At 37.8% G+C, this 11563-nt stretch overlaps 2 protein-coding genes across 12 annotated transcripts; one reads left to right on the top strand and one right to left on the bottom strand.

Moving 5' to 3' along the window:
- The first annotated feature begins 1674 nt into the window (after window positions 1–1674).
- LOC120009105 (tRNA (carboxymethyluridine(34)-5-O)-methyltransferase-like) lies at window positions 1675–4758 on the top strand. Of its 3 annotated transcripts, none has more exons than XM_038859566.1 (3): window positions 1675–1961; window positions 2563–3597; window positions 4239–4758. In XM_038859566.1, the coding sequence occupies exons 1-3, from the start codon at window positions 1690–1692 to the stop codon at window positions 4372–4374; spliced, it is 1443 nt and encodes a 480-aa protein (XP_038715494.1). In that variant the 5' UTR covers window positions 1675–1689; the 3' UTR covers window positions 4375–4758. The 3 variants fall into 3 exon arrangements, with proteins under 3 accessions (XP_038715494.1, XP_038715495.1, XP_038715496.1); XM_038859567.1 differs by having other exon boundaries at window positions 4119–4758; XM_038859568.1 differs by having other exon boundaries at window positions 1824–1961; window positions 2535–3597.
- Window positions 4759–5220: 462 nt separating this feature from the next.
- LOC120009104 lies at window positions 5221–10849 on the bottom strand. Of its 9 annotated transcripts, none has more exons than XM_038859558.1 (8): window positions 10751–10849; window positions 10621–10669; window positions 7994–9388; window positions 7449–7504; window positions 7111–7344; window positions 6736–7027; window positions 5818–6014; window positions 5221–5556 (listed from the first exon to the last, which is right to left on the bottom strand). In XM_038859558.1, exons 3-8 carry the CDS (start codon window positions 9314–9316, stop codon window positions 5403–5405), a joined length of 2256 nt encoding a protein of 751 aa, XP_038715486.1. In that variant the 5' UTR covers window positions 9317–9388; window positions 10621–10669; window positions 10751–10849; the 3' UTR covers window positions 5221–5402. The 9 variants fall into 9 exon arrangements, 8 of the variants coding, with proteins under 8 accessions (XP_038715486.1, XP_038715491.1, XP_038715492.1 ...); XM_038859563.1 differs by having other exon boundaries at window positions 7994–9229; window positions 10751–10847; XM_038859564.1 differs by having other exon boundaries at window positions 7994–9256; window positions 10751–10844.
- Between the last annotated feature and the right edge of the window lie 714 nt (window positions 10850–11563).

Raw genomic sequence — 11563 nt, 5'->3', positions numbered from 1 at the left:
ATAATGCATCTCCTGACAGTTTTTTTTTTCCTTACTCCTAATAAATTACAACTAGATCTGGATTCACTAATGACTAATGTTTTACTCAACTATATTACACATGTATTGTTTTAATTGGGAGACCAGAGTTCAAATTTTGTCTATAACCAATAATAATTCAACAATCATGCCCTTTGCACAGTGCACTAAGCCTAATTTCAAGTAAAACTAGACACATGTACAATATTTTTGCCCACTAAATCCAATTTCTAGCCGAGATAAACACGCGTAAACTCGTCCAATAAGTAATGTCTTACTTTCCTTGTAAAGGATACACTTGAGGAATCTAACCCAAATAATGTTTTCCTTGACAAAAAGTAAATTCTAGAAATGGCATGGGTTTGAGGTACATATGGAAGACAAAACGATACGGTCTTATCAACATAGTCCCACATTGCTTGGGACTCTACCAACCAAGTAGTTTATATGAGTAAAACTCACCCTTAAACATGCAACAAGACATTTAATTAATCCAAGTGATTTGGGCTTTGATCCAGTGAATTAGGTTTTGACCTATAGTGATTGGATTAAAAAGAAACAAGCTGAGTTAAGGAGAAACAAAGTCATGCGGTCCCGATGAGTTAGGTTTTGACCTATAGTGGTTGGATTAAAAAGAAACAAAGTCGTGCGACGGCCTATAGTAGCTGAATTAAGGAGAAACAAAATCATGCGGTCCCGATATATTCACGGGAATTGAATAACTCAAAACGGACAATATTGTGGAGATGTATAGGGTGTGGATTTATGACATAGTGATTGGATTAAAAAGAAACAAGCTGAGTTAAGCAGAAACAAAGTCATGCGGTCCCGATGAGTTAGGTTTTGACCTATAGTGGTTGGATTAAAAAGAAACAAAGTCGTGCGACGGCCTATAGTAGCTGAATTAAGGAGAAACAAAATCATGCGGTCTCGATATATTCACGGGAATTGAATAACTCAAAACGGACAATATTGTGGAGATGTATAGGGTGTGGATTTATGACATGGTATGACGTCATGATATTTTCTAATGGTTAGTTATTTATTAGCACTGTTGCAGAGGAGAACAACTAGTGTAGTTTGGGATCGTGAGGTCCCTTTCCATGGACAACATTCACATGGGTTTGGTGCTGGCCTTTCACAAATTTCAATTATCACATGATAGGTGTTGCCGCTCACGTGCGACTTACGCTCCGTCTCAATCAAGGGACACGTGCATTGAGGATGATGCACAGCACTTTATATTAATTAAAACGATGATTTACGTATTACTCAGTCAATACTAATAAGTAATGAATTAATGGAGTTTAAAAAGGCTTTGTTAATTAATTAAATTGCCGATGATCATAAAAGTGGACTATTCATTGCGATTGTGGGTCCATTTATTATCTAATAAATCTTATAAAGTCAGTGAGCAAAATAGGCATAACGATGGGGAATAGGAAGAAAAATGGGATTATTCTTCATTGATTTTGCTACAATTATAAACCTTATTTTATTTGAATCTTAATTATCATAATTGATTGGCTTAATTGCCTTATAAAAGTTATCCCTTTTGAATTATTATTGCTTCGACTGATACCCGCTTCAATTATTACAAATGGTATCCAATATTTGGTTCATGTAATGATACAATTGGAACGTAAGTCTATCACTGGGCCCGAGTGATTGATGGGCCATCAGAGCCCAAAGTCATTTCTCAAGGTGTACCAAGACAAATGGGCCATGAACCCAAAAGAGGCTCAAATAGTCCACTGCCTGTCTTCTCTGCAGGTGACAGCTTTAGGGCTCCTTCTCAAGGCTTTTCTCTCGCTACCTGTAGACCGGTCGAACTTCCATTCTCTGTCAAGATTGGAGCTCCGGGCGTTGTATGGATTGTATTCTCTAGACAAATTCCCGAATTACGTCTCTGTCCTGGAAGTGTGGCTAGCTCACCTAGCTCAGTAAAACATCTCTCTCCCTCACTTCTTTCTTCTGTTATTTTTCTCTGTTCCAAATTTATTGATTTTTATCATTGATTTCTTGAACTTCCTTTCTATTTTCGGTTTCAATGTGTGTGCGCGTGTGTATCCATATTGGGCGAAGTGAAAAATAAGGAGAATGTTTGCGCAGAATTGGTTGAAATTTGTGACAAACATGATTTTTCCATCTTTCCAGAAACCCATTGACTAACATTCGGTATATTGAGTTTCATTTAGGTGAATGAGAGGTTAAGATTAGTTTGGTAAGATGGAGAGAATTTCATCACCAGGCTTGCTTCATTGACTAAATGCCTACTTTTGATGAACTGCTCGAATATCTTGATTTTTGCATAGTATAGTAAGTTTAACTTTCTGACAAATGTATGTTTTAGATTTAGATATGGTTGATGTCACATTAGGCGAATATTAGTTTGAAATGTGGCCTTCTGTTCCTAAATAATGCCCTATCTACACCCATAGCCGGAGCTTCAACTTACTATTAGCAGAATCATGTTGCATATGTTGGATGATAATTACCTTGGTGATACCTTGCAGAGCATGTCTTATTAGAATCTTGCTTCAGGTTTATGGTCTTGCTTCTTCCACAAGCAAGAAGTCATCAGGTGATCTTCAACATTATGAGAGAACTCAAAGTAAAAGGTTGTTCTGGATTGTGTACTCTTGCATCTTCCGATGGTGAATCTCATATCAAACATTCTGAATCAGTAGGCGGGGATGAGACATGTTCGTCATTACACGTGCATTCTACGCCAGAAATTGAGAAAAAGTATGTTCATCGAGTCTATGACGCTATTGCTCCCCATTTTAGTGCCACCAGATTTGCTAAGTGGCCAAAAGTCGCCACCTTTTTGAATTCCTTGCCTTCAGGATCTCTTATATTGGATGCAGGATGTGGAAATGGGAAGTACTTGGGTTTGAATCCTGATTGCTTTTTCATAGGATGTGATATAAGTGATCCTCTTATTAAAATTTGTGCGGATAGAGGGCATGAGGTTCTTGTAGCAGATGCAGTAAATCTTCCTTACAGAACTGGTTATGGGGATGCATCAATTTCCATAGCTGTTTTACACCACTTAAGTACAGAGAACAGGAGGAAGAAAGCAATTGAAGAATTAATTCGGGTTGTCAAAAAGGGTGGCATGGTTCTAATAACAGTTTGGGCTGCAGAACAGGAGGATAGGTCATTGGTCACCAAATGGACTCCTCTTGCCCAAAAGTATGTGGAAGAGTGGATAGGTCCAGGTACTCCTCATGTGCGTAGTCCTTCATCCTTAACATTACAAAGTATCCCTGAAGCCGAGGAGAGTAATTCGAAAGAGCAATTAGAGGATACTAAGGAGATTCTAAATGAGAAGTTGGAGGAAACAGTGCATTTATCATCTCAAGATCAAGATGGTTCGGTGTTTCTGATTGATGCAGAGGATAAACAAAAGCAACAGGAATATTTTGTTCCTTGGCACTTACCCTATCATCGTGCTGAAGTCAGTGGTGCGTCTGCTTCTGCTCTTGCTAGTGGCTTGGCAAGAAAGGATGATAAAAAGGGTGCCGTGGTGTATGATAGATACTACCATGTCTTCAGTGAAGGAGAGCTTGCAAGGTAATTCACCATATATGTTTTTCTCAGATGTTTCAACCGGATAATATTATGTGTCATGTGCTTGTTTTCTATTCATTTTCATGCAAATTATTTGGGCCATATATTCAGTTTTTTGTTTGCTGTCACTGTAGTCATGTTATATAGAGCTCTTTTCTCATTTTGCTCTCGACCACTACTCCTCCTTGAATTGGGGCTGTGGCATGTGTAGCAACTATTCTGCAATTGAATAAGCAACTTGTAGTTGCTTATATTTTTCTTTGTTTTAAAAGTTTGATCCATATCTTACATGCATCCCTTATCTCAACTTTTGTCAATTTTACAGAATTTATGGGGAAAATAAGAGCTGTTAACCATTGTTAATAGATTTTATATTTTATGCTTATTGTATTTTCTGATCTGACTTACCGACTGATGGAGTCAAAGGCATCATATCGTATATATCAAGACTTCATTTGGTTTTCCTTCTCTCTGCTGTGACATACCATTGTTTATGTAATTTGTTATTTCTGTCACTTTTGCAGGTTAGTATCTGGCATGCGTAATGCAGTTGTAGTCGATCAATTTTTTGATAAATCTAATTGGTGTATCATTCTTGAGAAAATTTCATAACAAATTTTCACGCTGGCATTTTGTGATGCCAGATTGAGATTTACCGAGATGGTTCATCCTCAATTAGACAGATGGGTTTTGCTAGCACTTTTGCTTCACATTGAAGTTGATTCCTACGCTGACTTTCCTGGTCTGGCAGCTCAACGTGATGTGACACGCCAACCATGAAAAAGGGTGTGCACTCACTTCCGTTCAAAGCAATATAATCTGCTCTCATTATGGTTTCATTCCCAACCAGGCATTACTGTTCTATGGATGTTTTGTTTCCCTTGTAAGGATGATAATTCATTATCTCCTAAAGATTGACGCAGACACCAGGCCGGTGGTCCTCGATTGTAATTCATCACTGATAGTAAGCTGCACATTGGGTTGGTTACTTAGTTTTTTGTTCATGTTTTGTTTTGAAGCACCTTTTATAAAGCTGGGGCATGGTTAGGTTTGACATATTTTCTAATTAGGGTTTCCATAATTCCTACCAGTATTTTGTTTGTATTGTATAACGTACTAGTATTTTGTGTGAGCTCTTAACATTGAATGCCAGATAATTAGGCAGTTGTGTGTGGCTCTGTATAGTATGTTCTATGGATCAACAGCTGGAGGCTTCAAATCTTTAGATCCAATATTTCATTTCCTGAACCGATATAGTACATAATCTATCAAGATCCCAGAAAAGCTTTCAAGTTCACTCACATGCAGAGGAGGAAAATGAAGGGTTGAAGTTGCTTACTGTGTGCAGAATGAGATTGCAAAAGCTTTAGGATATGAATGCACCAGTTTAACAATGAAAGATGAGTTCATGATATTGGCATGCAACAAGGGCATTGTGTATGAAAGCATATATGCAGAACAAGCTCACAGATCATGAATGGATATGTACATTGATATGCATGCTTATAAATTGTTCAGAAGTACCTTACCTCCTATCTAAGAGCTTATTACTGTCATAATTCGCAACTGAAACTGTGTACATTGAGAAGCATGTTTTAAGAGAAATCGTACAAAATTTTTCCAGAATTAACAAGCAGAACACCACTTCATAATTTAACAACCCAGCATCCAAATCCGATAAAGGACTTTCACAGCTGTATATTCTCAATAGTTCTTGCATTGCAATAACCAATGCTTCCCTCCTGCAAATATCTGTTAAAGGGAATTGCATGTACTGCTCTGTGGTATATAAGGAACTAAAGTTTACTCTAGAGGTTCAAACTCCAATCATAAGGCTGATACATCAGCTTCAAACGAGCGTCTGCAAGCAATTCCAATAAGGCTTCCGAATTGGCTGGTTCCAAATAGTTTGATGCATGTTTCAATACCTCTACTTCGTTCTTTCCAAAATCAACACTATACCTGTGCATCGACAAATATAATAGTTCGAATCAAATAATCAAATAATCACAAGATATCTCATTTAATCAACGGAGCAATGGCCACTTACATAAAACTCCAAATCTAGTAATGAAAGTCCTATATAATATCGCAGTTTAATCAAGATAGAGGTGATGCACAATAATGTGTTTCTGTGTGTGAGAGACAGAAAGAGAGACGGATCTAATATTCGTATTCCATCTGAGATTTATGTGAATACATCAGACTTTGAGACCAACTTACCATTTGAGGATCTTACTGGCTAATGCAGCATTCGCCTGCAAATCAATGATAAGTCCTCCACCTCTTAAGTAATTACGTGCTGCTTCCATCAATTCTTTGTCAATATTGGCAGGAGAATAGCATTGAAGAGCAGGTCCAGAGCGGCTACCAAAAACCAATGCAAAGTGAATAAGAGGCTCTGGGTAAGGAAGAGCCACCTGGTGAAGAACATAAATAGGCATGAGGTAGATTGAATATTGAATCAAAAGTCAAAACAAAGACGATAGGTTCAAAAAAATTATAACCTATTTGGATAGTGGCTTCATTCTAATTCAACAATAACAAAGACAAGGACCTCCTGACCCACAGTCAACCTTAGGAATTAGTTAAAAAAAAAAAGAAGAAGAAAAAAGAAGCAAACTGTTGAAACAAAATTAAAATAGATGAAATGATCCAAGAATTCGTATGATCTATGGCTTTGGCAAACAGAAACAGTTTCCACAATACGATATGATGTTGGATAAATTTTCTTTCCTAATCCTACAGTGACAGGAATCTGCACATACTATTAGACTTTTCAACCTCCACTTAAACTAAAAGATAACAGAACATGAGAAAGCTTCTGTGCAGATATCAACAACAGCTAAGAGAAAGGGCATGTTATTGAACTTGGTAATTTAAACAATTGAGCCAATTGAGCCCAGCCAGATAACCCGGTCACCATTTACCAGCCCCGAGGCCTGGAAGAGCAGTGCTCCAATTTTCATACATTTCCTTTGGGTGGGTGGTGAGCTGATGGGGGAGACGGAGCATTACGCAACCAACGTATATAACTATATATATAGTATAATGACCACGGTCATGCAGCATTTAAGAGAGAAATTTCATCCTCAAATGAAACTCAAGCCAGCAATAAAAAATAATACCATGAGTGCTTACCTTGAAACGTTTGTCTTTCTCGCCAAATGGCTTCATGAGATTGTATGGTGGGCGTTGATTGCCTCTTAAAACCCCATTTTGAATGGCTGAAAGTGAGTATGTACAGCCACCAATAACGTACTTGAAATCTCCAAACATCTTCCTTCGCTCGAGTGCTCCAACTGGATAACCCCATTCCAATATTGCATGGATGGCCATCATGTTATAGAGATTTATAAAGAAAGCCAGCTTCTCTTCCCTACGCATATCTTGCAATTCTACTCTATGGAGCTCTTGAATTGTCCTCAAATACCTAAAAACATTGCCATCAACTACTTGAAAGCTAAAACAGATTAGCATATCTAAGACATTAAAGAACACAGTGTGGCATAAAACCTTGCAAATTCTTCACTTCCATGAATGCTTCTGTAATCAACATGCCTACCATCTTCTGACATGTAGGCTTCAAAGATGGCATAAGACAAAAACCTCAACCTTGATGCAATTTCTATTATGGGTTTAGGCTTCACATCAATTATGCCTGTCGGAACGTTGTGACATTGAGATGCCACAACAGGATCATCATCCAAGAATCGATACAAGTGGTTGCCATCCTCAAATAAATTTTCCCTGGGGTATAAGCATTGAAAAGAAAAGGCAGCATTGTCAGTCGCAAAATTAGATATCTGAAACGAACATCACTTCAAGAAAGAGCATTAATTCAAGGGACTCACTCAAGAACATGCCGAAAGAAGAGTTTGCTTGCAAGCTTTCTACCAAATTCGATAGCCTGGACATAAATAATACAATCAAACTAGAGCAAGAACGGACTAGGGTTTGTTAAACTCTCATTCAGAGTTGCATATCATAAAATATGATGCAAACAGCAATGGCATCGACAATTTGGTTGGCTCACATTAGAGCTGCATCCAGTTTACTCGCCATACATAAAATAACTTCATCAATTACGCCAGATGACTTTCGTTGTATTTGGTTTTAGAAACACTGTGGACATTACATTACATTACAATGACACAGGAAATATTAAATTCATTGCTGTGACTAGAAAAACATTTCAAAGTAGTACATGGATTGAACATGCAGCTGAAACCTGGTATTTTGATAGTAACAGGGATGTGGACACTACACATGAAGTCAATGCAATCTACCACCTGGTAATGCGTGCTTAAGACTATGCACATGTGTCCTATCAATGATTGAATAGATTAATTACTGAAAACTCAAAACCCATTAACCATTATACATAAAACCCACTGACCTCATCCCTTTCCAAGTATTGATCCTCTGATAAGAAATCTACAGCTTCTGAGCCCACAAAACAGCTGGTGAACCTTCGCATCTTATAGAATCGATCTTTAATAATGATAAATTGTTTCATTTTCTGAACAATAACAGCAAATTCATCAAGTGCCCCATTACTGGACACATCATCTTCACCAGAAAGAGGAGGCAAAGGAGCTTCAACTGCAGGTGCTTCATTAATAAGATAATCGATTTTTTCATTGAGCTTGTCAGACTCATCCAGACTCTTCATTTCATCAAGTCCTCCAATCAGAACTTCATTGAAAAAAACCTTTGGAACAGCAGATGAGCCAGATAATTTCTCCAACTCAACCTTTCTACTGGGGAAAACATCAATATTGATCTCTACATATCTAAGCCTCTTTCTGTGCAAGAATAACCTAGCCTCCTTGCAATCCTTACAGCCTAACCTCGTATATAGTATAATTCTTCCTTTAATGACTATAGGTTGTAACAGCATCTCCATGGCTTCAGCTTCCGGTTCAGCCTTTTTCTCTGTATTATCACGTGAGATCTTAATGTAGTTTAGGGGATTCCATGCAGATCTCTCAGCCGCTTTTTGAGACATTTCTGCAGTTTTGTTATCTTCAGGCGAATCTGAAGCAGCCTTGTCCTCATCAGTAGGAATGTCCTGTCCAAGCTCATCCCGTTTTATAGAAAGTCTGCGTAGAACAGTGGCAACTGCAACAACACCCTTTTCCTTGACAAAGTTTGTTAGAGCCACTGCCTTCTCAGGCCAAGCAGATCCCTCAACTTCAGGACCAAGATCCAAAGAACGTGTAGAAGAACTCCTGTTAGCTTCCATTCCAGGAACCTCTGTTCCATCAAAAATAGGCTCTGGTTCCTTCTCCTCACTAAGGATCTCAGTTGTACTTTCATTTGCTTCTTCTTCAGTTTTGGACTCAAAATCCTTACCTTTATCTACCTGGTGACCGGAGTCAACTTGTTCAATATGAACACCTGAGCTTTCTTCCTGGACATTGGGGTTGAAGTCACTTCTCTCTTGAATCTTGCTCACATTATCATGCTCCATGCTGTCCACTAAATTCTCTTCATGAGCTTTAGACTCCGAGACATTACTCTTATTTATCTTGTCACCTAAGCCATCTCGTCCATCGTCATTGTCTAACTGGGAACCATTGCTGCCGATGGTAACAGATTTGATTTCCTTTGATGGTTCCTCGCCTGATTCCTTCACAAAAGCAGGTGAAAATTCGTCCTGCTTTTCAGAATTTGGATAATTCATTGTAGTTTTCCCAGAAGCACTTATGTTTTCCATGATACTAAATGAGTCTGATATGTGAAATCTAACTTATTAACACGACTCTTAACATTTGCATGGTTCTATAACCTGTAGAACATGAAAATTCAGAAAATTAGTAGCAGGATCCTGGAGGTTAAACATACGCTTGGACAATGTCAGATGTGGAAATCTAAATGTTTATTTAGACCAAGGAAACAAAGTTGCTGAAAGTTTTCAACATTATTTAAGCATGCAATAAACATCCTTGACACCCTATGAAAATAATAGATGTTCAAAATTCAGAGGGATTTCTGCTTGCAAAATGATGACAGGTGAATGCAAGATTGATGCACACCCTCCAGAATGCCATGATGGTTCAATATCTATGCAAATATCACTTTTTTTAATGAATAACATTAGACGTTTTTTTAGTGTGTGGGAAGATTCGAACTTTCAACATGTTTTGAATTCTTAACATTCCTAAGGAGTAACAACTAAAATATCATGATTGACCCAAATGGAAACTTTAATACCTAACACAATGCATCAAGTCATCTGTAAACGGATATGTACAACATGCTTCGGAAAATCTTTTTTCCCCAAGCTAGTTAACGTTCCAAAACCTGCACTTTTCAATTTTAAGCTTCCGTTAAAACCATTAAGATCACTGTTTTCATACAAACGTAAATAAACAGTCATCATCACTAACCCAGCCAGACTGATGTCAACTGTTAAAACCGTCACCATTTAAATACTGCTTAACCACTTATACCTATCACGAAAAGTAAATCGACACTGAAATGGAGACAAAAATAAAACCATAAAAGAATGAAAACAATGGCACATAAAAATTTTACTAAAATCTGCAGTCCTGAAATCCAATGTGCACTTAGGCATAAAGATGAAAAGAGAACTAGAGAGAATCAATTGGACAGCTAAAAATAGAAACTTCACATAAATCCCAGACAAAACATAAAGACAACTCCAAATTAAAACTCACAAATAGATGTAATAAGAACAAAAAATTCAGTCAGATAGAAGAAACATATTCTCATAAGATCACTGCCTAACAAAGGGATTTCATTCTCCGTGCATACAGGACAAGATAAAAAAAAATTATTCATATCATCGTTACTCTCACAATACGCGATTACAAAATAGAAAACAAGAACAAAAGCCAGTCTTTATCATCAAATGCCAGAGAGAACACACAAATCATTCCAATCCCATTAGCCCACGAACAGAAATAAACGAAATCTCGGAAACATCAAGGTTTTGCATAACCAACCAAACCCATAAAAGCGAGAAAGAAAATAGGGAACAAAGAAATGTTAACATACAGATCTGAATACAAAGCCTTGGTCTTGGTGTGTCTGGACTGGAGAGAAACTGCAAATTTAGAGTAAATGAATCAGATTTGGGGGTTACGATTACGAAGAACGAAATCGGAGTTTTAATTTTGTTTTTAACCGTCGGATGATGACTCGGGGAAGAGACGAGCGGAAGAAGCGGGAAGTCCGTGGCCTGAAACTTCACTACTTGATCATGTTTTCAACGGGTTTAGTGTGTCTTCGAGGCCTTTTTGGACCAACATTTTTTTTGTATTTTGAGGCACATCATTCTTATGAAATCGTGAATTTGACGTGATACATGTAAAATCTTATATGTTCATTTCAATATTTAGAGAGTTAGAAACAAAAAAATATTAAGACCCGTAAAACTATTTAAAAAATGTAGACACATTTTGATGTGTTTTCTTGCCAAATAGAGCACCAAAGTACAGATTATGGACACACTTTTGCGATGATTGCTACTAACAATGCACAAAATACACTTTTCTTCTCTCAGCACTGCACATGGTAGCAAACAACGGCACAATCACCCTTTATAACACATGCATGAATTTGTTTCCCTAACTCATAATCCACTCTCTTTTCAAACATATTCAACAATCAGACATGCATCCTCCCATTGGGACCGTATTCCACTCCTAACAAAATCCTCAAGCTACGAAAAATCTTCATCGTCAGACCCCAAACTCAAATACCCATTAATGATTGCAGTCCAACTAACAATATTTGGCTTCCACACTTTGTCAAACACCTTTCGCGCCTCTGTCAACTTCCCAAATCTTACCTACGCACCGGTCAAATTATTATCGATATATATGCACCATATGGGTTCTTAAACACTTGAGAGCTCTAGCGTGTGTTGTTTTGAGGTCGTCCACTTTAGGAGATGATCGAATCCAACGCGCAAGGACGCGCGCCATGGACAGGGCAC

Source organism: Tripterygium wilfordii, chromosome 11 (assembly GCF_013401445.1).
Source record: "Tripterygium wilfordii isolate XIE 37 chromosome 11, ASM1340144v1, whole genome shotgun sequence".
Lineage (NCBI taxonomy): Eukaryota > Viridiplantae > Streptophyta > Magnoliopsida > Celastrales > Celastraceae > Tripterygium > Tripterygium wilfordii.
The sequence above is the reverse complement of the archived record's forward strand: the minus strand, read 5'-3'. Positions and strand labels throughout refer to the sequence as shown.